Source organism: Oryx dammah, unplaced genomic scaffold (genome assembly GCF_014754425.2).
Source record: "Oryx dammah isolate SB20612 unplaced genomic scaffold, SCBI_Odam_1.1 HiC_scaffold_1, whole genome shotgun sequence".
In the NCBI taxonomy this organism is placed as follows: domain Eukaryota; kingdom Metazoa; phylum Chordata; class Mammalia; order Artiodactyla; family Bovidae; genus Oryx; species Oryx dammah.
Window position 1 is genome coordinate 65,763,126 of NW_024070185.1, and position 21,051 is coordinate 65,784,176.

The 21,051-nt window shown below is 42.2% G+C and overlaps 1 protein-coding gene across 2 annotated transcripts in view; it reads right to left on the bottom strand.

Annotated features, from left to right (window-relative positions):
- Positions 1–506: 506 nt before the first annotated feature.
- SLC18A1 (solute carrier family 18 member A1) overlaps positions 507–21,051 on the bottom strand; it is a 43,070-nt gene continuing 22,525 nt past the window's right edge. The window contains exons 10-15 of one of the 2 annotated variants that reach the window (XM_040239155.1): positions 6,661–6,739; positions 5,636–5,687; positions 3,032–3,095; positions 2,634–2,753; positions 2,310–2,443; positions 507–1,043 (exon numbers count right to left, since the gene is read on the bottom strand). In XM_040239155.1, coding sequence (XP_040095089.1) covers positions 930–1,043; positions 2,310–2,443; positions 2,634–2,753; positions 3,032–3,095; positions 5,636–5,687; positions 6,661–6,739 — 563 coding nt within the window. In that variant the 3' untranslated portion in view covers positions 507–929. The remainder of the gene's footprint in view (positions 1,044–2,309; positions 2,444–2,633; positions 2,754–3,031; positions 3,096–5,635; positions 5,688–6,660; positions 6,740–21,051) is intronic. The other variant, XM_040239160.1, reaches the window with a different exon arrangement.

Below are 21,051 nucleotides of genomic sequence, written 5' to 3' on the forward strand. Positions count from 1 at the left end.
ATAGGACCTACTATATTTCCATCCACACTCTCCTATGCTATAAAAGTTTGCCATGTCTGCATTAGGGAACAATTTAGTCGTTAGCAAATGTGAACAATGCCTCATTATAACCCTCGTGTTAGGAAACCCACCGTTGGAAGGGATTTTAGCACAGCTGCTTTACTTCTTCCCATGAAACTGCATTTTCTCTCCTCTTATATTTATTTCTCAGAATCTAAGAAATTTAAGGTAAGGCACAAAAAGCCCACAGGGGACATCATGAGAATGTCAGTAACTCAAGCATAAGAGAAGCAGATTTTTTCTAGTTCCCCTTGGTAATGAGGAATATAGGAGCCCTCCTGTCACTGAAGACAGACTCATTTCAGCAGCTGTAGGTCTGGCCACACAGAAAACACTCAGCTTAGAAACAAACAGCCAAAGGATGTCCCAAGTTGGCCACGTAGCAGCAGTACAGGATTGAGGACGCTTTAATTCATCTAGGGAAACTCAGGGAAGACCACGTCGAGGAACAGAGAACAAAACTCTTATAGACTGTTGGGAAGTTGCCAGAGAAAATCAGATAACAGATGAAATGAGGTTTGTCAGCCACCCCGCTGGTTTCAGGGAACACAGTGCTCACTGCCGCCTCCATGAAATGAGTCACTCCTTGCAGAACCCATCACAGCCTGACAGAAGCCGAGGAAGAAACAGCACTCTGTCCTCCCACCACAGGTGGGCCAGCTGAGGCATCAAAGCTTAGAGGGAGAGCTGTGAGTGACAAAGAAGAGGAGAGAACCTGGGGGCAGCACCCATGGGAGGGGAGGAAAGGAGACACCAGGGGAGATAGAAGTGAAGCTTATTGAACAGTCCGTGGTGATCTAGGTCTAGGAACAAAGTGGTCACTGAAGTCTGAGCTTCATGTGACGAGGTCCAGGGGCCGGTTTCTGCAGCTACTCCTCACAGCCAGGCTCCTCATCGCTGTCCTCCCCCAGAGGAAACTGCCTTGTGTGCTTCTCGGCTGCATACACCCAGGTCTCCATGGGGCAGTCCTGGCTCAGAACTGCCTGCAGCAAGAAGCAGGAAGAGAAATCACTGCCCGTCTCTCACCAGCTTCCCATTCCTCCTCCCACACTAGCTCATCCAAGTCTAGGGCTGCTCAGAAAAGACTCAAGGAACCAGAAAAGGACCCTCGTTCTGCTTCATATACGTGCACAGTCCACCCAAAGCACCAGATGGAGCCATGCTGGTTAGGACAATCATGTGATAAACTTTTCATTGAATCCTAATAGCAGTAGCACAGGCTATAGGAGCCAGCTGAAATGGGCATCACCCCTCATCGGACTTTCCTGTCTTTTTCTGTTCCTTTAAGCAGCCTCCACATCCACACCCTTGGGCTTACCAGGTGGCATTAGTGATAAAGAACCCGCCTGCCAATGCAGGAGATTAAGAGACACGGGTTCAATCCTTGGGTCAGGAAGGTCCCCTGGAGGAGGGGATGGCAACACACTCCAGTATTCTTGCCTGGAGAATCCCATGGACAGAGGAGCCTGGCGGGCTACAGTCCACGGGTTGCAAAGAATCAGACATGACTGAAGTGACTTAGCATGCAGCACACACACCTGCCCCCAACCCACCCAGACCCTCAAGGTGCTCCTGCTGCAGTAAGAAGAAAGTATCTGTTAACTAAAATAATCTGTTGTGGTTCTCTCCCCTGGGCTGTTGGTACTTTAGGAAAAGACCTGATAAGGATAATGACAGATGTGAGTGAATGAATGAATGCATGAATGTGCCCAGTGCGATTCTGTCCACGTTGTGGGCATCATTTGGCAGTTCACACTTTGCTATAAGTACTGCAAGTACATGATGCCTTTGATGGTCCTTGACCCCAATGCATTACAAGCCTCCCATTTTCCTTCTGTACTTAGGACCCTTTCTAACTGACCAGTGTAAGAGAGAAAGTGGTTGTGTAGAGAAGGAAAAAGTAAGGAAGGGGACAAAGGAAAGATGGAGATGAAAGGGGAATCAGAAAACATGACAGAGCAGAAAGCCTATCAAAAAGGGAGGAAATAGGAGCACAAGATAGGGATTTCCCAGGGGGTCCAGTGGTTAAGACTTGGCGCTCCAAAAGCTGGGGGCCTGGGTTTGATCCCTGGTCATGGAACTGGATTCCATATGCCACAACTAAGGTCCCGCATGGCACAACTAAGACCTAGCACAGTCAAATAAATAAATAAAAACAGATATATAAAAAAAGAAGCACAGAATTAAAAGGAACGAGAGAGACATGAAAGAAACAAATTATTTCTTGAGCAGTAGTTAGAGCCCCTTACGAGCTTCTCCTCCTTGGCAGGGGGGCTCCTCAAGTAGTAGCAGAGGGGAGCGTAGATGATGTTCGCGACCCCAATGATGACCATGAGCCAGGGGAAGCCAATGGCCCGCACAATGGCACCCCCGGTGGATGGACCTGTGAGAAATAAAGCAAATCTGCAAGCACCTATTGGTTCTTGATCACTTGGAGGACACCATGCTAGGGGCTAAAGGTGACCCAGAGGATGCCCCAGGGCCAAATATCTCACTTTCGGCAGGTAAACAGTCCATAAAGGGAGATTTGGGTTACCAGGTCCTGGTGTTCTCCTGTCTCTCTGCCAACATACCTATTGCAAAGCCCATGCAAAAAGCCACATCAGCGATGGCATAGACACTGCCATAGACCGGGGCATGGCGCAGGTCCACCAAGTGTCCCATGATGGGCATCATAGAGGAATCCACCATGCCTGTGGTCACAGCAAGTAGGGCACAGCCGTCAGTCCTACACACACCCCCCACCCTGTCTGTAACATCCCTTCCTCCCCTCCCGCTTTACTCCACCGTCTCTGCCTGCCGTCTGTCCTCCCTCTTCACTGACACCCGTTCCCCCCAGGAGTCATGAACCTGTCTCTCGACATCCCTGCCGGCTGCTCTCCTATCCCCCCTGCCTTTCCATGTAACCCCTCTGATCTGACCCCGAGCCAACATTCAGGGGCTTCCGGTCTCCTTTAAGGGTACTTCTTACCTATGGAAATGCCAAGCCCTGCATTGGGGCCAATGAGACCAAAAATATCATGAGCCAAAGGAACCTGCAGGAGAAAAGGAGGAAGAATTATCAGGAATCCAGTGGGGGGTGGGGGTGTGTGTCAGGTAGGACAGCACAAAAACAAAGGGTTTTCCTACAAAATGCATTTATCAACCAGGTACTATGTGCCACATGTGTTATCTCTTGATTCTTACACCTCTGATGAAAAAGAATCTTTACCTCCATTTACAGCGATGAAATCTAAACTGGTGCCATTTGGGTTCAATGTCCCATCAACAGTTTCAGAACATAAGCAGTGGATCAAGTGTGAACCTCGGGTTTGACTCTGGAGTCACAGCAATGAATGGCCCATGGACTCTCCCTCCCCTTCCTCTACCCCCTCCACCCAGACACACACTTCTGTCCTCATTATACCTAGAGTGGAGTTTCCTCTCTTTTCTATCTGCAATATCATCCACAGGTGTTGTTGTTGTTATTTTTTTATTTTTTATATCTTTTTAAAAATTGATGTATACTTGCTTTACAATGTTATGTTAGATTCTGCTGTACAATGAACTGGATCAACCATATGCATGCATACATCCTCTCTCTCTTGCCCCTCCCTCCCCCCTCCTCCCCATCCCACCCCTCTAGATCATCATAGAGCACCCAGCTGAGCTCCCTGTGCTATACAGGAGCTTCTCACTAGCTAGCTATTTTACACACAGTAGTGTATATATGTCAATTCCAATCTCCTAATTCATCCCACCTTCCCTTCCCCCCACCCCCAGCCCTGTCTGTGTCTGCATCTCTGGACCTAGAGTCTGTCATTCAGAGTGAAGTAAGTCAGAAAGAGAAATACAAATACTATATATTAATGCATATATGTGGAATCTAGAAAAATGGTACAGATGAATCTATTTGCAAGGCAGAAGTAGAGACGCATACAGAGATTTTAGTAAAACCCTAACTTGAAGCCAGTGGAGCAAGAAGACAAACAAAGAGTCGTCAACAACCAATTATCCACAAGCTAGAGGGGCAGGTGGCGTGGTTTGTGTTGCTGCTTCAGCGGCTTGTGACATTCACTCTCTTACCCTCCCGATCCCCAACGGAAGCCTTGTTTTCCTCTTTTGCTGGGTCCTCCCTCCCTCCCTGGGCATTTGTCTCCCCCACCTGCTACACTAGCATACTCACCCCTGAGAGGCTTTACATACCATTTAGATGTCACTAGCTAAAAACAGGGTTTTAGGAATGAATTAAAATTTTTTTAAATTATTTCTTTTTAAATTTTATGTTTTGATTGATGTGCTAGGTCTTTGTTGCCACGTGGGCTTTTTTTTCTCTAGTTACAGTGAGCGGTCGCTATTCTTCATTGCAGTGTGAGGGCTTCTCACTGTGGAGGCTTCTCTTGCTGTGGAGCACAGGCTCTAAGCGCACAGGCGTCAATAGCTGTGGCACATGGGCTTAGTTTCTCCAAAGCATATGGGATCTTCCCAGACCAGGGATCGAACCCACATCTCCTGCATTGGCAGGAGGATTCTTTATCACTGGGCCACGAGGGAAGCCCATGGGGGATATTTCTATTTTAGTACTAGTACTGATTAAGATTCACAGCGGGCTCCCTATGAGCCAGACACCACTGCAGTTTTGGTCTGGGTAATCCTTCGAGATGGCATCAGAATCCCCTCTACACAGATGTGGTTGCTGAGCCAAGGGAGGTGATGTAATGAACTCAGAGTCACACGAGCAACAAATGGCCAAGCTGGGACTGGATCCAGCCCCCGATCAGGACTTTCTGCCTTTCTTGAGCACTGTACTCAGGGCTTTGCGGCCATCTCATTCCCCCTCAAGCCCCGGAGGCAAGGGTGCTTCTGATCGCCATGCTGGAGAGGAGAAAATGTAGGTTTAGAGGGCTTGGAGGGGGCTCCTGAAAATAGAAAAGCCCTTCTTTTTTTCTTCCTCTACCAAACACTCTGGTGCTAGAGATGGAAGCACAGATAATGAAGGTTCCTCTAGTGGCTTCTGCGATCCTGTCACTGTGAGGTATGTAAGTGAAGGCATAAAATGCACCATTCTACAGACCCCCAAAATAGATGCCAACGTGTATTGCTTCATGTGCACACACCCTAAGTCACTTCAGTCGTGTCCGACTCTGTGTGACCCTGTGGAGTGTAGCCCACCAGGCTCCTCCATCCATGAGATCCTACAGGCAAGAATACTGGAATGGGTTTCCACTTCCTCCTCCAGAAGATCTTCCTGACCCAGGGATCGAACTCCCATCTCTCTCATCTCCTGCATTGGTAGGCAGGTTCTTTACCACTAGCACCCCCTGAGAAGCCCATTGCTTCATGTGGCCATCCATAAAGCCTCAGATTTCTGTCTTCAGCTGCCCCCACTGCCCTCTCCTCTCCTTACCCACCTCCTTTTAGTGGGATGGCGTAGCATCTCCCCTAGGGGCAAATTCCTACCTAAATTCCACAGAAACAGTCTTTCTGACAGTCCTTGCCAAGTCAATCCTCTGCTCATTTCAAAGGAAAGTTGTCTTTAAGTGTCCGACACTCTCCCCACCCTTTGACTCTCCCCAAAAGACCTTATTATACTTACACAAAGTAAGCTGGTACCTACTACCAACATCCCAATCAGGGAGCATAGCCACCTAAAAAAAAAAAAAGAAAAAAGGAAAAAAAAAAAAAACAGCATTTTTCAAACAGTGCTAAGGGTTGAGATTCCTTCCAGTTGCTACCCATCAACAACTCACTGGCCAGTCCTACTATCCCTAATTCCAGGAACCCTTTGGGATGTGAGAAGATAAACACATCTCTACAGGACCAGTTTGTACTCAGGTGAGCCCTTCCCCAGCCCCTTATTCACCCCTCATCTCTTCCCTGGCTCCACACCTCTTCCCAGAGTAGAAGCAGGCAAGGAGCAATGGGACACGGTCTTCCTTCCCTTAGAAGAGGAATCAATTGACTCAGAAGGTCCTTTCCCCTTGGGAATAATGCTCTAACTTAATGTTGCTGTTGCTTAACTCAGCCTATACCTCTCATCGATACATATTCTATCTGGTCTTCAGGGTCCATCTCAAAAACCACAAAACATACCAAACTTCCTTCCTTCTCTGATTTCCTATGGAAATAGTTTTTTAAATTACTTTTCAAATCTTTACATCACACTCCAAAGGTAAAATTAAACCTGTTCTCGCTGTAGTTGGAGGAAAGAAATTCAGACTTATACCTCTTAGCCCCTAACCCTTTTTACACTTGGTGGCCTCTGAGAGTTCCCTGGGGCTCCATGGAAAACAGTTTGACAACAAGTGGCCTCTGGGTACTGTTTTCTCCATACCTGTTCTCTGTGAAGTTTATTTTATCTCTTCAACTGGACAATAAACATCTGGAAAGTAAAGGTTGCCCCTCATATATTCACTGCATCTTCCATAGCAACAAGCTCAGAACCAGTCCTTTCTCTATACTGCCCTCACCAGCTATCCATTCCCACCCTTAGAACAAGCATCTGCCAGTTCTTGTTCTAAATTTTCAACCTCAGACAAGCTATCATCCATCATCCCAGGTGCAGGGAACACCTCAGAAGACTCTTCCATCTGAATTTTCCCAGATCCCCAGGCTACATACCGACCCATCTTGTTGGACAGCACACCAAAGAGGCTGGTGCCAATGAGGTAGGACACACTGGCGGGCAAGAAGGCTAGACCTGCAGAAAGACACAGGTCCTCAACTTAGGCTACTCTGAAACACCTTGGGTCTTACAAGACAGTGTAGTTTCACCATTACCTTCAAGGATCCCAAACCACTGTTTTGTGGGTTAGAGATCCTTGTGCAAACCCAGAGCAGATAACATAGGGCTCCCACGCCTCTGCTGTCCTCAAGAGCAGGGCTTTGTTTAGATTTTCTTGGGCTCCAAAATCACTGAGACAGTGACTTCAGCCAGGAAATTAAAAGACACTTGCTCCTTGGAAGAAATGCTATGACAAACTTAGTGTATTAAAAAGCAGAGACATCACTTTGCTGACTAAGGTCCATACAGCCAAAGCTAAGGTTTTTTCAGTAGTCATGTACAGATGTGAGAGCTGGACCATAAAGAAGGCTGAGCACTGAAGAACTGCTGCTATCAAACTGTGGTACTGGAGAAGACTTTTGAGAGTCCCTTGGACTGTAGGGAGATCAAACCAATCAGTCCTAAAGGAAATCAAACCCCTGAATATTCATTGGAAGTACTGATGCTGAAGTTCCAATACTTTGGCCATCTGATATGAAGAACTGACTTATTGGAAAAAGCCCTGATGCTGGGAAAGAATGAGGGCAGAAGGAAAAGGGGATGACAGAGGATGAGATGGTTGGATGGCACCACCAGCTCAATGGAGATGAGTTTGAGTAAACTCTGGGAAACAGTGAAGGACAGGGAAGTCTGGCATGCTGCAGGCCATAGGGTCGCAGAGTCAAACCAACTTAGCGACTGAACAAACACATTTAACATCACGTCCCCCTCCAGCTCCCCTCCTAGACTTCCTGATGAAAGACTTTGCTGAGCCATTCTCATGTATAAAATACCTATGATTATCAGCATAAGAGCATGAGCTTTAGAGAAAGACATACAGTACATACTTCCTGGGAAGTAAAATTTCTGCCTTATTATTTACCTGCTCTTCTATTGCTCTGACAGTGCCTTTTATTTTTGGCTGCACCACACAGCTTGCGGAAACTTAGTTCCCCAACCAGGGACTGAACCCATGCCCTCTGCAGTGGAAGCATGGAGTCCTGGTCCAGCACTGGACTGCCAGGGAATTCCCTCTGATGGTGACTTTGAATAAGTTACTAAACCTTTCTGATCTTTGGTTTCTACATCCAGTAAACACAAAGCTGTGATTCTATCACACTAGATTACATGAAGAAGCAAATTAAATATTAATAAATGTATGTAAAAGAATATTGTAAACTGAAGCCCTTGTCCCATTGTTTTTTGTGAAAATAGAGTCAAGCACCCTGGATCATGGGCTTTGCTGCTGGGTTCAAACTGTGGCTTAACTACTCTGTGACCATGGGAAATTTACCCTCTCTGAGTCTTATTTTTTCTTTCATTTTTTCAGTATTTTTAATGAGATTTTACTATGTAGCAGGTATTCCAGGAACCAGGATTAGAAGAGTGAATAAAATAGACAAAATCCTAGCCTCCAGGGAGCTTACATTCCAAAGGAGGGAGATAGACAATAAACAAGTAAATAAATAATTGAAAAAAGATGACTTTGACAGTGATAAGTTCTGTGAAGAAAGTTTAAAGTGGTGATATGGAAGAGTGACCAGGAATAAGGGATAACTTAGATTCAGGGGGCTTCTCTGGTGGCTCAGACAGTAAAGCATCTGCCTGCAATGCAGGAGACCTAGGTTCAATTCCTGGGTCGGGAAATTCCCCTGGAGAAGGAAATGGCAATCCACTCCAGCACTCTTGGCTGGAAAATCCCATGGACGGACGAGCCTGATAGGCTACAATCCATGGGGTCGCAAAGAGTTGGACACGACTGAGCGACTTCACTTTCACTTTCACTTTAGATTCAGGGGGTTAGGGAAGATTCCTTTGAGGAGGTAGTATTTAAACTGAGTAGTATTCTCAGTATTTAAACTGAGAATAACCAAAACAGGTTTTTTTAGCAAGAAAAACAAACAAAAACACCTAATGCAAATTGGAAGGCTTATTGAATGGACAAGTCTAGAGTTCTGAAGAGAGATCCTAAAGAAAAATAAAAGGGTTCAACTAATTGGTTTATGAATTTGTTTTATTTTTTTAAATTTTTTATTAGCTATTTATTTCTCTGTGTTGGGTCTTAGTTTTGTCATGGGAAATCTTCGCTGCAGTATGCACTATCTTTAGTTGCAGCTTGTGGGATCTAGTTCCCTGTGTCTGTGTATGTGTACTCCGTTGTGTTGGACTCTTTGCAACCCCATGGACTATACCCCTTCAGGGTCCTCTATCCGTGGAATTTTCCAGGCAAGAATACTAGTGAAAGTGAAAGTGAAGTCACTCAGTCCTGTCCGACTCTTTGCGACCCCATGGACTGTAGCCTACCAGGCTCCTCCATCCATGAGATTTTCCAGGCAAGAGTACTGGAGTCGGTTGCCATTTCTTTCTCCAGGGGATCTTCCCAACCCAGAGATCGAACCCTGGTCTCCCATATTGCAGGCAGATGCTTTAACCTCTGAGCTACCAGGGAAGCCCTAAGAACCCTAGAGTGGGTTGCTATTTCCTTCTACAAGGGATCTACCCAACCAGGAATCTAACCCAAGTCTCTTACATCTCCTGCACTGGCAGGCAAATTCTTTACCACTAGCGCCACCTGGGAAGCCAGCTGACCAGGTATCAAACCTGGGCCACCTGCATTGGCGGGGTGGAGCCTCAGCCACTGGACCACCAAGGAGTTCAGTTCAGTCGCTCAGTCGTGTCCGCCTCCTTTCGACCCCATGAATTGCAGCACGCCAGGCCTCCCTGTCCATCACCAACTCCTAGAGTTCACTCAGACTCACGTCCATCGAGTCCGTGATGCCATCCAGCCATCTCATCCTTGGTCGTCCCCTTCTCCTCCTGCCCCCAATCCCTCCCAGCATCAGAGTCTTTTCCAATGAGTCAACTCTTCGCATGAGGTGGCCAAAGTACTGGAGTTTCAGCTTTAGCATCATTCCTTCCAAAGAAATCCCAGGGCTGAGCTCCTTCAGAATGGACTGCTTGGATCTCCTTGCAGTCCAAGGGACTCTCAAGAGTCTTCTCCAACACCACAGTTCAAAAGCATCAATTCTTTGGCGCTCAGCCTTCTTCACAGTCCAACTCTCACATCCATACATGACCACAGGAAAAACCATAGCCTTGACTAGACAGACCTTAGTTGGCAAAGTAATGTCTCTGCTTTTGAATATGCTATCTAGGTTGGTCATAACTTTTCTTCCAAGGAGTAAACATCTTTTAATTTCATGGCTACAGTCACCATCTGCAGTGATTTTGGAGCCCAAAAAGATAAAGTCTGACACTGTTTCTACTGTTTCCCCATCTATTTGCCATGAAGTGATGGGACCAGATACCATGATCTTCGTTTTCTGAATGTTGAGCTTTAAGCCAACTTTTTCACTCTCCTCTTTCACTTTCATCAAGAGGCTTTTTAGCTCCTCTTCACTTTCTGCCATAAGGGTGGTGTCACCTGCATATCTGAGGTTATTGATATTTTTCCCGGCAATCTTGATTCCAGCTTGTGTTTCTTCCAGTCCAGCATTTCTCATGATGTACTCTGCATAGAAGGTAAATAAGCAGGGTGACAATATACAGCCTTGCCATACTCCTTTTCCTATTTGGAACCAGTCTGTTGTTCCATGTCCAGTTCTAACTGTTGCTTCCTGACCTGCATACAGATTTCTCAAGAGGCAGGTTAGGTGGTCTGGTATTCCCATCTCTCTCAGAATTTTCCAGTTTATTGTGATCCACACAGTCAAAGGCTTTGGCATAGTCAATAAAGCAGAAATAGATGTTTTTCTGGAACTCTCTTGCTTTTTCCATGATCCAGTGGATGTTGGCAATTTGATCTCTGGTTCCTCTGCCTTTTCTAAAATCAGCTTGAACATCAGGGAGTTCACCGTTCACATATTGCTGAAGCCTGGCTTGGAGAATTTTGAGCATTACTTTACTAGCATGTGAGATGAGTGCAATTGTGCAGTAGTTTGAGCATTCTTTGGCATTGCCTTTCTTTGAGATTGGAATGAAAACGGACCTTTTCCAGTCCTGTGGCCACTGCTGCGTTTTCCAAATTTGCTGGCATATTGAGTGCAGTGCTTTCGCAGCATCATCTTTCAGGATTTGAAACAGCTCAACTGGAATTCCATCACCTCCACTAGCTTTGTTTCTAGTGATACTTTCTAAGGCCCACTTGACTTCACATTCCAAGATGTCTGGCTCTAGATGAGTGATCACATCATCATGATTATCTGGGTCATTAAGATCTTTTTTGTACAGTTCTTCTGTGTATTCTTTTCACCTCTTCTTAATATCTTCTGCTTGTTAGGTCCAGACCATTTCTGTCCTTTATCGAGCCCATCTTTGCATGAAATGTTCCCTTGGTATCTCTAATTTTCTTGAAGAGATCTCTAGTCTTTCCCATTCTGTTGTTTTCCTCTATTTCTTTGCATTGATCACTGAAGACGGCTTTCTTATCTCTTCTTGCTATTCTTTGGAACTCTGCATTCAGATGCTTATATCTTTCCTTTTCTCCTTTGCTTTTCGACTCTCTTCTTTTCACAGCTATTTGTAAGGCCTCCCCAGACAGCCATTTTGCTTTTTTGCATTTCTTTTCCATGGGGATGGTCTTGAAACCTGTCTCCTGTACAATGTCACGTACCTCATTCCATAGTTCATCAGGCACTCTATCTATCAGATCTCGTCCCTTAAATCTATTTCTCACTTCCACTGTATAATCATAAGGGATTTGATTTAGGTCATACCTGAATGGTCTAGCGGTTTTCCCTACTTTCTTCAATTTGAGTCTGAATTTGGCAATAAGGAGTTCATGATCTGAGCCACAGTCAGCTCCTGGTCTTGTTTTTGTTGACTGTATACAGCTTCTCCATCTTTGGCTGCAAAGAATATAATCAATCTGATTTCGGTGTTGACCATCTGGTGATGTCCATGTGTAGAGTCTTCTCTTGTGTTGTTGGACAGAATGTGGCCCACTTGAGAAGAGAATGGCAAGCCACTTCAGTATTCTTGCCTTGAGAACCCCATGAACAGTATGAAAAGGCAAAATGATAGGATACCAAAAGAGGAACTCCCCCAAGTCATTAGGTGCCCAGTATGCTACTGGAGATCAGTGGAGAAATAACTCCATAAAGAATGAAGGGATGGAGCCAAAGCAAAAACAATACCCAGTTGTGCATGTGACTGGTGATAGAAGCAAGATCTGATGCTGTAAAGAGCAATATTGCATAGGAACCTGGAATGTCAGGTCCATGAATCAAGGCAAATTGGAAGTGGTCAAACAAGAGATGGCAAGGGTGAACGTCGACATTCTAGGAATCAGCGAACTGAAATGGACTGGAATGGGTGAATTTCACTCAGATGACCATTATATCTACTACTGCGGGCAGGAATCCCTCAGAAGAAATGGAGTAGCCATGATGGTCAACAAAAGAGTCCGAAATGCAGTACTTGGATGCAGTCTCAAAAACGACAGAATGATCTCTGTTCACTTCCAAGGCAAACCATTCAATATCAGTTATCCAAGTCTATGCCCAACCAGTAATGCTGAAGAAACTGAAGTTGAACGGTTTTATGAAGACCTACAAGACCTTTTAGAACTAACACCCCAAAAAAAATATCCTTTTCATTATAGGGGACTGGAATGCAAAAGTAAGAAGTCAAGAAACACCTGGAGTAACATGCAAATTTGGCCTTGGAATGCGGACCACCAAGGAAGTCCCTACCAATTCAATTCTTAAAGCCAGGGGAATGGCTGGGATGACCCATGAAAGATCAGAGAGAGAACACGCATCTATGGTCTGAGCCTTCAGGGACTCCTTCCTTTAAGGTCAACAAAAGAGGAGGTGATTGCAAAGGTGATAGTAGCCAGTTAAATAGATGAGAGGAGATGGAATCCAGACGGGAAAGGAAAACAAAAGGAAAGAAAATAAAAAAGAAGTTTGGCCTCTGAAGGAGTTGGAACATTTCAACCATACAGAGAAGGCCCTAGATGTGCACACAGGTCCAAGTATATCTAGTGATGAGAACATGCAAGGTCCCTTTTTGTTGCTTCTATTTCCTCAGTGAATGACTAGGAGTTGAGAATGATGAGGTGAACGGATGAGAATGTGGAGGAGGTTTGAATGGAATAGTGTAAGCCAGTCCTTTCAAAAAGTAGGAAGAATGAAACTAGGGACTTAAAAAAAAGATTATTTTAAATGTGATAGTGTGAAAGTCCACTTTAGATTCATGGCCTTTTTTTTTTTTCCCTTGTCCTTTTAAAAATTTTTTCATTTCTTTTTTTTTTTTTTTTTTAATTTTAGATTTATGGCCATCGATACAAGGTGAAACCAATAGCCAAGTATGTGTTTCCTATAGCCCCATTTCACTGCTCAGGTGCAGGCAACGAGCGGGCAACCAGATAGACTTAACGAGACTTAAGACTTCTCATGTGACAATCTCAGAGGAAGAGCAGATGGGACAAAGGCATTAACAATGCTTTCAAAGGAGTGACATTAATGATGGATGTGGATTCATCATATGAACTCCAAACTGAGTAAAGAAAGAAGTGCAGGGACTTCTCTGGTGGTCTGGAGATTAAGACTCTGTGTTTCTGATGCTGAGGATATGAGTTCAATCCCTAGCTGGAGAACTAAGATCCCACATGCCTCACAGCCAATAAATAAATAAGAAAGAAGTGAACACACGAGTAGTGATGTAAACAGAGAAAGAACTGAATGGACTGCTGATCTCAGTGTAGCCAAAATGTGTTAATATAAGGATCTTAGAAGACCTAATCCCCTCGTGGTATTGGAAAAGACTCTTGAGAGTCCCTTGGAGTGCAAGGAGATCCAACCAGTCCATCCTAAAGGAAATCAGTCCTGAATGTTCATTGGAAGGACTGGTGTTGAAGCTGAAACTTCAATACTTTGGCCACCTGACGCAAAGAGCTGATTCATCTGAAAAGACCCTGATGCTGGGAAAGATTGAAGGCAGGAGGAGAAGGAGATGACAGGATGAGATGGTTGGATGGCATCACCGACTCAATGGACATGAGTTTGAGTAAACTCCTGGAGTTGGTGATGGACAGGGAGGGCTGGCATGCTGTAGTCCATAGTGTCACAAAGAGCTGGACATGACTGAGCAACTGGACTGATACTGATCAGAAGATCTGAGCAGGGAATACGGAAGGTGATAACCTGGAGTTGACATTTCAGAGGTGTTTCAATTAATGTTAATTTCAAGGTCCACATTACAGAAACGTTTGATTGGTTATTGTGGAGAGAAGATCATTGCAAGAAAGTAGATTAAGGAACAGGCTGAGATGTTGGTAGAGTTATCCACCTGGATACTAAAGTCATCAATAGTGGTGACAGGAGTAAAGGTGAAAAGAATATGAACCAGATGTTGGTGGATTTAATGAAAAAGAAGGGATACCTCAGGGATCAGTAGATAATTGCGATGAAGAGGGGTGGGGTGGTACAATCTGATGACATGATCTTCAATGGAATTAGGGTCTTTTTTTCTTCAAGGCTGTACCAGGCAGCATGAACCAGTGGGGTCTTCGTTCCTTGACCAGGGATCTATCTAACCTCTGCACCATGCCTTTAGAAGCACAAAGTCTTAACCATTGGACCACCAGGGAAGTCCCTGGGAATCAGGGTTGAAAGAAAATGAGGAAGAAATGACTTAGAAACAGCAAAAGAAAGCCAAGTCTAAAGGAATGTGTGTGTGTGTGTGCATGCACACATGCACGCGCTTAGTCACTCAGTCGTGTCTGATGATTTGTGACCCCATGGACTGTAACCCACCAGTCTCCTCTGTCCACGGGATTCTCCAGGAAAGAATACTGGAGTGGGTTTGCCATTCCCTTCTTCAGGGGATCTTCCTGGGTTTCCTGCTTTTCAGGTGGATTCTTTACCATCTAAACCACCAGGGAAGCCCCAGAACTTCCATCAATGGGAGTGTGGGAAAATGGTGTTCTTAGAAAACATTTAGGTCTTAGGACAAGAAGATGAAAGAAGTGTTCAGAGAAGAGGCTGAGGGCATAGGTATCAGGGAGTGTTCAACAGGAGGATTCCTACGTGCTGTTTCTCATAAGTCCTCTGTTCTTTATCAGTGGAACAGCAAGCTGCTCCCAGGACTGAGGTCATTATGTGAGACAGGCTTGAATCTCCTTCAGTAAACATTCTCTTTACGACAAAAGTGCTTAGTCTCGATCTTCTTTCTTGAGATATGGATTGTCTCCTGGCCTGGTGACCATTATTAATCCCTTATTCCCTTGGTAACGGTTGCTGTCCATTTGGTTTTCTGATCTTTATCATTGTCGAAAGAAATTTCTTGTACAACAGCCTATATATACTCACAGAAAGATCATTAAAGCACCTTTGCTCCATCAGAGTTTGGGTCCCTGTGTCTTTCTTTCTTTCTCTCTCTCTCTCCCCCTCCCTCCAGCTCTCTCTTTCAGTTTCTTATCATTGACTCCGGACCACCAGGTTCCGGTCCATTAAAGGACCCCAACAAGTGTCGCCCAGAACAGGGACTCTGGTATACCTGGCATTTCTGACAGAGTGACTCAAGAGACCTATTGAGGTCGGTAAGTACTAAGACACGGGTCAAACGGCTGGAAAGCCCCATCATTTCTCTACGTTACTTCACCATTTGTTTAAAGCTCAGGGACTTTTGGTTTCGCGCCAATGAATAGAGTCTTGCTTTCAAACAATGGTTGAGTGTAATCCTTGGTTCCCTTATAAAGGTAGTTTTGATTTAGAAATTTGGCACTGAGTCAAAGAAAATGTTGAATGAGCCGCCAGGCAAGGATAAAATATTCCAATTGATTTCTGGCCCCTAAGGGGCTCTCATTAAAGCTGTAATTCTGCCATTTCAAGGTAAATTCTAGCCCTCCCAATATTCGACAACAGACAGAACACTTATTACATGAATATAAATTAAATGATAAAACTTTACAAAAGGCCCAATTAAAACAACATAAAATATTTCAAAATTTCCCTACAAGCCCTGCCCTGGCTGAACCAGGTGCTCCTCCTCTGCCAGCAGGCACAAATCCAAAAGTCTCTCCTTTGCCAGAACCTAATGATTCTAACAACGACTCTCTTGAGACACTTTTGACACCAAAACCGGCAATACTTGTTTAGATAATAATGATACGTCCTTAACACAGACTCATACTTGCAAAAAATTGGCACTTACTCTCTCTCCTCCACAACAGAGGCTCTCTGAATTACTGGCTTTGCAATCACAAGTTTCTGACACTGATGGTTTCTCCGTCTTTCCAGTTTGAAGAAATCCTGAGGCTCAAGGGCACATAATACCTCAATATGATGGTATTAATCTTTTTTACATGCAACAAATGAAAAAGGCTGTAACTATGTATGGCCCGCATTCGCCTTTTACTAAAGAGCTTCTAAATGTTGTGGCATCTTCTATTGGAAACTTTATTCCCTATGATTGGTGAACTTTAATAAAAGCTCGCTTAAACCAGGAGAATATCTTCAATGGACAATGTGGTTTTATGATATAGCCAGAGATCATGCTAACAATAATGCTCAAGCTGGCACTCCCCCAAACCAAATTACTTTTGAAATGTTAACTGATGCCAGACAAGTTGATACCATAGAAGCTCAAATACAATGCCCTCCCTTGTTGCATGAACAATTAAAAACAGTGGCCCTTGAAGCTTGGGATCGAATTACTCCTCAAGAAGAGCCTACAGGTAGCTACACTAAAATATTACAAGGACCTAATGAAAATTATGGTGATTTTTTAACTAGATTAGAAACTGCTATTTCCCATACTGTAATTGGAGAAGAAACAAACAAACAAAAAAACAGCTAGAGAAATTACTTGCTTATGAGAATGCAAATCAGGAATGTCAAAAATCTATCGCTCCAATTCGTGAGACTGGGACTATAATTGATTATTTGAAGGCTTGTCGCAATCTTGGATCAGAAACTCAAAAGATGCAAATGCTAGCTGAGACAATGGCTGCTGCCTTTAGAAAGGGAAATGAAGGATGCTTTACATGTGGAGATAAAAACCATTTAAAAGGGGACTGCCCTAAGACGGCTAATAAAATACTTCCAAGAATCTGCCCTCGCTGCCATAGAGGAATGCATTGGGCCAAATACTGTAAATCTAAATTTGATATTGAAAGAAAACCTTTTCCAGGAAACTCCAAGCAGGGGACCCCCCAGGTCCCCTTCAACAAAAACCAGGGGCAAATTCAATCTTTTCCTTTAAACCCTCAAGATCTGGCGGTACTGCCGTCGATATACCAGCCTTAAGTAATTTTTTCCTTTACCCTCAAGCAGTCCCTTCTAAAATACCTACCGGACTTTTTGGACCCTTGCCCCCACAAACCTTTGGTCTTTTACTTGGCCAATCTAGTTTGACTTCTGAAGGAATTACTCTTCATCCTGGAATAATTGATTCAAATTATAAAGGAGAGATTCAAATTATGATGTCATCTCAGATTCTATGACAATTCAAAAAGGGAGACAAAATTGCTCAATTACTTCTTTTACCTTACATTTCTATTAACTCCTCTAATAACATACAGGCAAGCGGATTTGGCAGTACAGATCAAAAACAATCTTTATGGACATCATTGGTATCTGAATATGCCCAACCAAATATAAATATCAAAATTAATGATACAAAATTTTCTGGTCTCCTCGACACTGGATCTAATATTAATATTACTATGATTTCCAAACACTTATGGCCCAAATTCTGGCCTATACAAAAAAATCTCTTGCCAAATTGCAGAAATTCTCAAATCAAAGTACAAGAAATTTATCAAAATGTTCAAATCTACCCATATGAAGGACCAAAAGGCCAGCCTGCAACATTAAGACCTTATGTGATAGATACACCCCTTAATCTAATAAGAAGGGACTTATACAATGGCAAATTCAGATATACATTCCACATTTTTCCTAAGGGCCACTGCTCATTTAACAAACAAAGCAATTATTAAAATAACTTGGAAAAATGATAGCCTATTTGGACAGAGCAATGGCCCCTTATGAAAGAAAAATTACAGGCTGCTAAAGAACTTATAGGCACACAATTAGAATTAAAACATATTGAGGAATCTTGCTCTCCTTGGAACTCTCCTATTTTTGTTATAAAAAAGAAATCTAACAAATGGCATCTCTTAACAGACCTTATAAAAGTTAATGCATCTATAAAACCTATGGGTGCTTACAACCAGGGATCCCATCACCTACTACTATTCCTCAAAACTGTCACATTATTATTACTGATTTACAAGATTGCTTTTTTAATATACCTTTTTTAATATAACTTTACACCCTTTAGACAGAGAGATTCACTTTCTCTTTCCCTTTCCCTAATCACATAGGGCCTCATAAGAGATTTCAATAGACTGTATTATCTCAAGGTATGCTTAACAGTCCTACTATTTGTCAAAATTTTGTAGCCAAGACTTTACTTCCAATGTGACAGCAATTCCCTCATGCATATATCGTTAATAATATACTGTAACTACAAAAAGGAGAAATGATATTTTTGACACTGAATGGCCATGATATTCTTTATAATCCAGAAAAAACTGACTAAAATAAAATCTTTTTTAAAACTGGTTTTCTTACACATGCAGTTAGGAAAAGGTTAACTTGTTAAAATACTTTTTTGGAGCTCCAATTTTGCCTGGGAAACAAAAACAGGCCTAAGAAAAAACCTAAAGTTAACTCTTATCATGTCCTTGGGATACACAGCCCACTCTATCTGGGACTCCAGCCATAAACAAATTCGTGGAACTCAGGGAAAAAAAAAAAAATATATATATATATATATATATATATGTGTGTGTGTGTATATATATATATATAAGATATTTTAAATTTCAAGCAGAAAACTATGTCTGCCTGTCTATCTAAAATTATCTATGTCTCAATGTATGTCTTTGTTTTTGGATAATATGAAGTTAATGAGCTCTATTTAAATTCAAGTTCACATGAACTGAAAAATATTCAATATTAAATATAATGCTTATTTAAATATAAATATAATTTAAATATAATTATTTGCCAATCTAACTAAGACATGTGTTAAGTCATCAACATTGTATAATACTTTTATTATGCCTAGGTTTAAGGTAAAACTAAATTTGTCAACAAAAAAGTAACTATATATATATAAATATATAAATGAGATGAAAACTTTTAGATAAACTCTATTAAAAATAATTATATTTTAAAAAGTCTATCTAAAATAATCTCTTAGGATTGGGGTAACTTAAATTTCTAGAATTGTACTAAACTAAATGATAAAAGTTTATTAAATAGCTAGGTCATTTCCAAATAAAGTAAGATTTTAAAACATTAATTACTGAACACTAACTTCCTCTTACAAAAAGTTTTTCTTACAGGAAAACTAAAGAGATTTTAGACTATTAATAAATATATATATATTATATAGAAAAATATATAATATAATATAATATATAATAAATATATTCACCAATCTATAAAATGCTAATATACAAGACACTTCATAGTTGCTAAAGAAAAGTAAGATATATGCTTTTAATAAAAAGATATAAGAAGTGGCAAATAAAATGATGAATACAAAAATATAAAAAATTTCATTTATGACAAATGAAAGAGAATCTTATGTCAAATGGCTGTAACTCATTGCCCTGAACTTTCTTCCTCTTCCTTCTTACTTGTCTCAGTCGATACAAATTCTTCTTTTATATGGGCCACACCTCTCTAAGGTGAAACTACACAACATGTTATAATCCACCTGTTACCTTACTTTGCAATAATGAGAACACCTAATTCTATAAAAACAGACAATGACCCTGCCTATATTTCTAAGCAGTTCAAACAGTTTTTACATTCATTCTCTATTAAACAGGTTACAGATATTCCTTATAATCCACAAACACAAGACATAGTTAAACAAACACATTACAAACTGAAACTACAAATAAAAAATTAAATAAGGGGGAATACACAGGAACACTTTTATCTTCCTTATCCAGAGCAGACTTTACTAGATTCCAACGCAATATATTCTTTAAGCCTATAACTATTGTTAATATAGCTTTATTTGTTTTAAATTTTTTAAACTTACTGCAAGGAGATATTTTGACAAAAGCAGAAAAACATTTCAAGACATTGAAGGACATCTCCCTTCCTCTGCCCATTTGCTATCAAGATGGGTTAACTAATCAATGGAAATCTAGGAAACTAATCTTACAGGGAAAGGGGTATGCTTCTATTTCTCCAGATGGATCCAACGAACTCACATGGCTTCCTCTTCGGAAGATTCGACCTAAGGGGGCCCCCAACATTCAAACTAGAGACGAAATAGCAAAAACCCCAGGAGGAAGAAATTCCAATATAAGCCATGGCGGCTTTAAAAATTTCCAAAAAACGCCACACTTGACGTCATCGTCCTTATGAACTCTCTACTTGGAGACAGATAAAAACCCTTACTAACCAAGTTGAAAATCTGATTTCTCAGTAGGGAATGCCTTGGAATCCTGAAAATATTTTTGTTGCTATGCTTGCTTTGCTTGCTTTTGCTTCCCCTGCTCAGGCTGACTTGATTGATCACACTTATTGGGCTTATATACCAAACCCCCCCTTTTTTTGTTGTTTTTTTACATTTAAATTTATTTATTTTAATTGGAGGCTAATTACTTTACAATATGGTATTGGTTTTGCCATACATCAACACGAATCCACCACAGGTGCACACGTGCTCCCCATCCTGAACCCCCTCCCACCTCCCTCCCCATACCATCCCTCTGGGTCATCCCAGTACACCAGCCCCAAGCATCCTGTATCCTGCATCAAAACTGGACATGTACCCCAAACCCCCCTTTTTATTGTAGGTTATAGAATGGACAGATATAGGACCAACTGTATCCACTAATGACTGAACACATAAGCCCCCTCCATGGAGCTTGGAGGGGTCCACCCATCCTGAGAAAGAAGGAAGACTAATTAACATTTCTCTAGGCTATGAAATCCTTCCTTTATGCATGGGCCCAACAAAATTATGTATTAATGTTAGTCGACAAACATGGGCTTTCGTCCTGCCCCCAAAAAAGGAACTTCTACACATTGTTTGGACTGTTTACTGTCCTGTCCTTTTATAAAAACCATTTCAATACTACCAGAACTCTAGGAAAAGGGCAAAAGTTAAAATGTAAGGGGTTTACTTATAAAGACTTTAGATATACTTCTGTTTATTGAGATAAATGTCAAGCTAAATCAGGGAAATTAATGTTTATGGCCAAT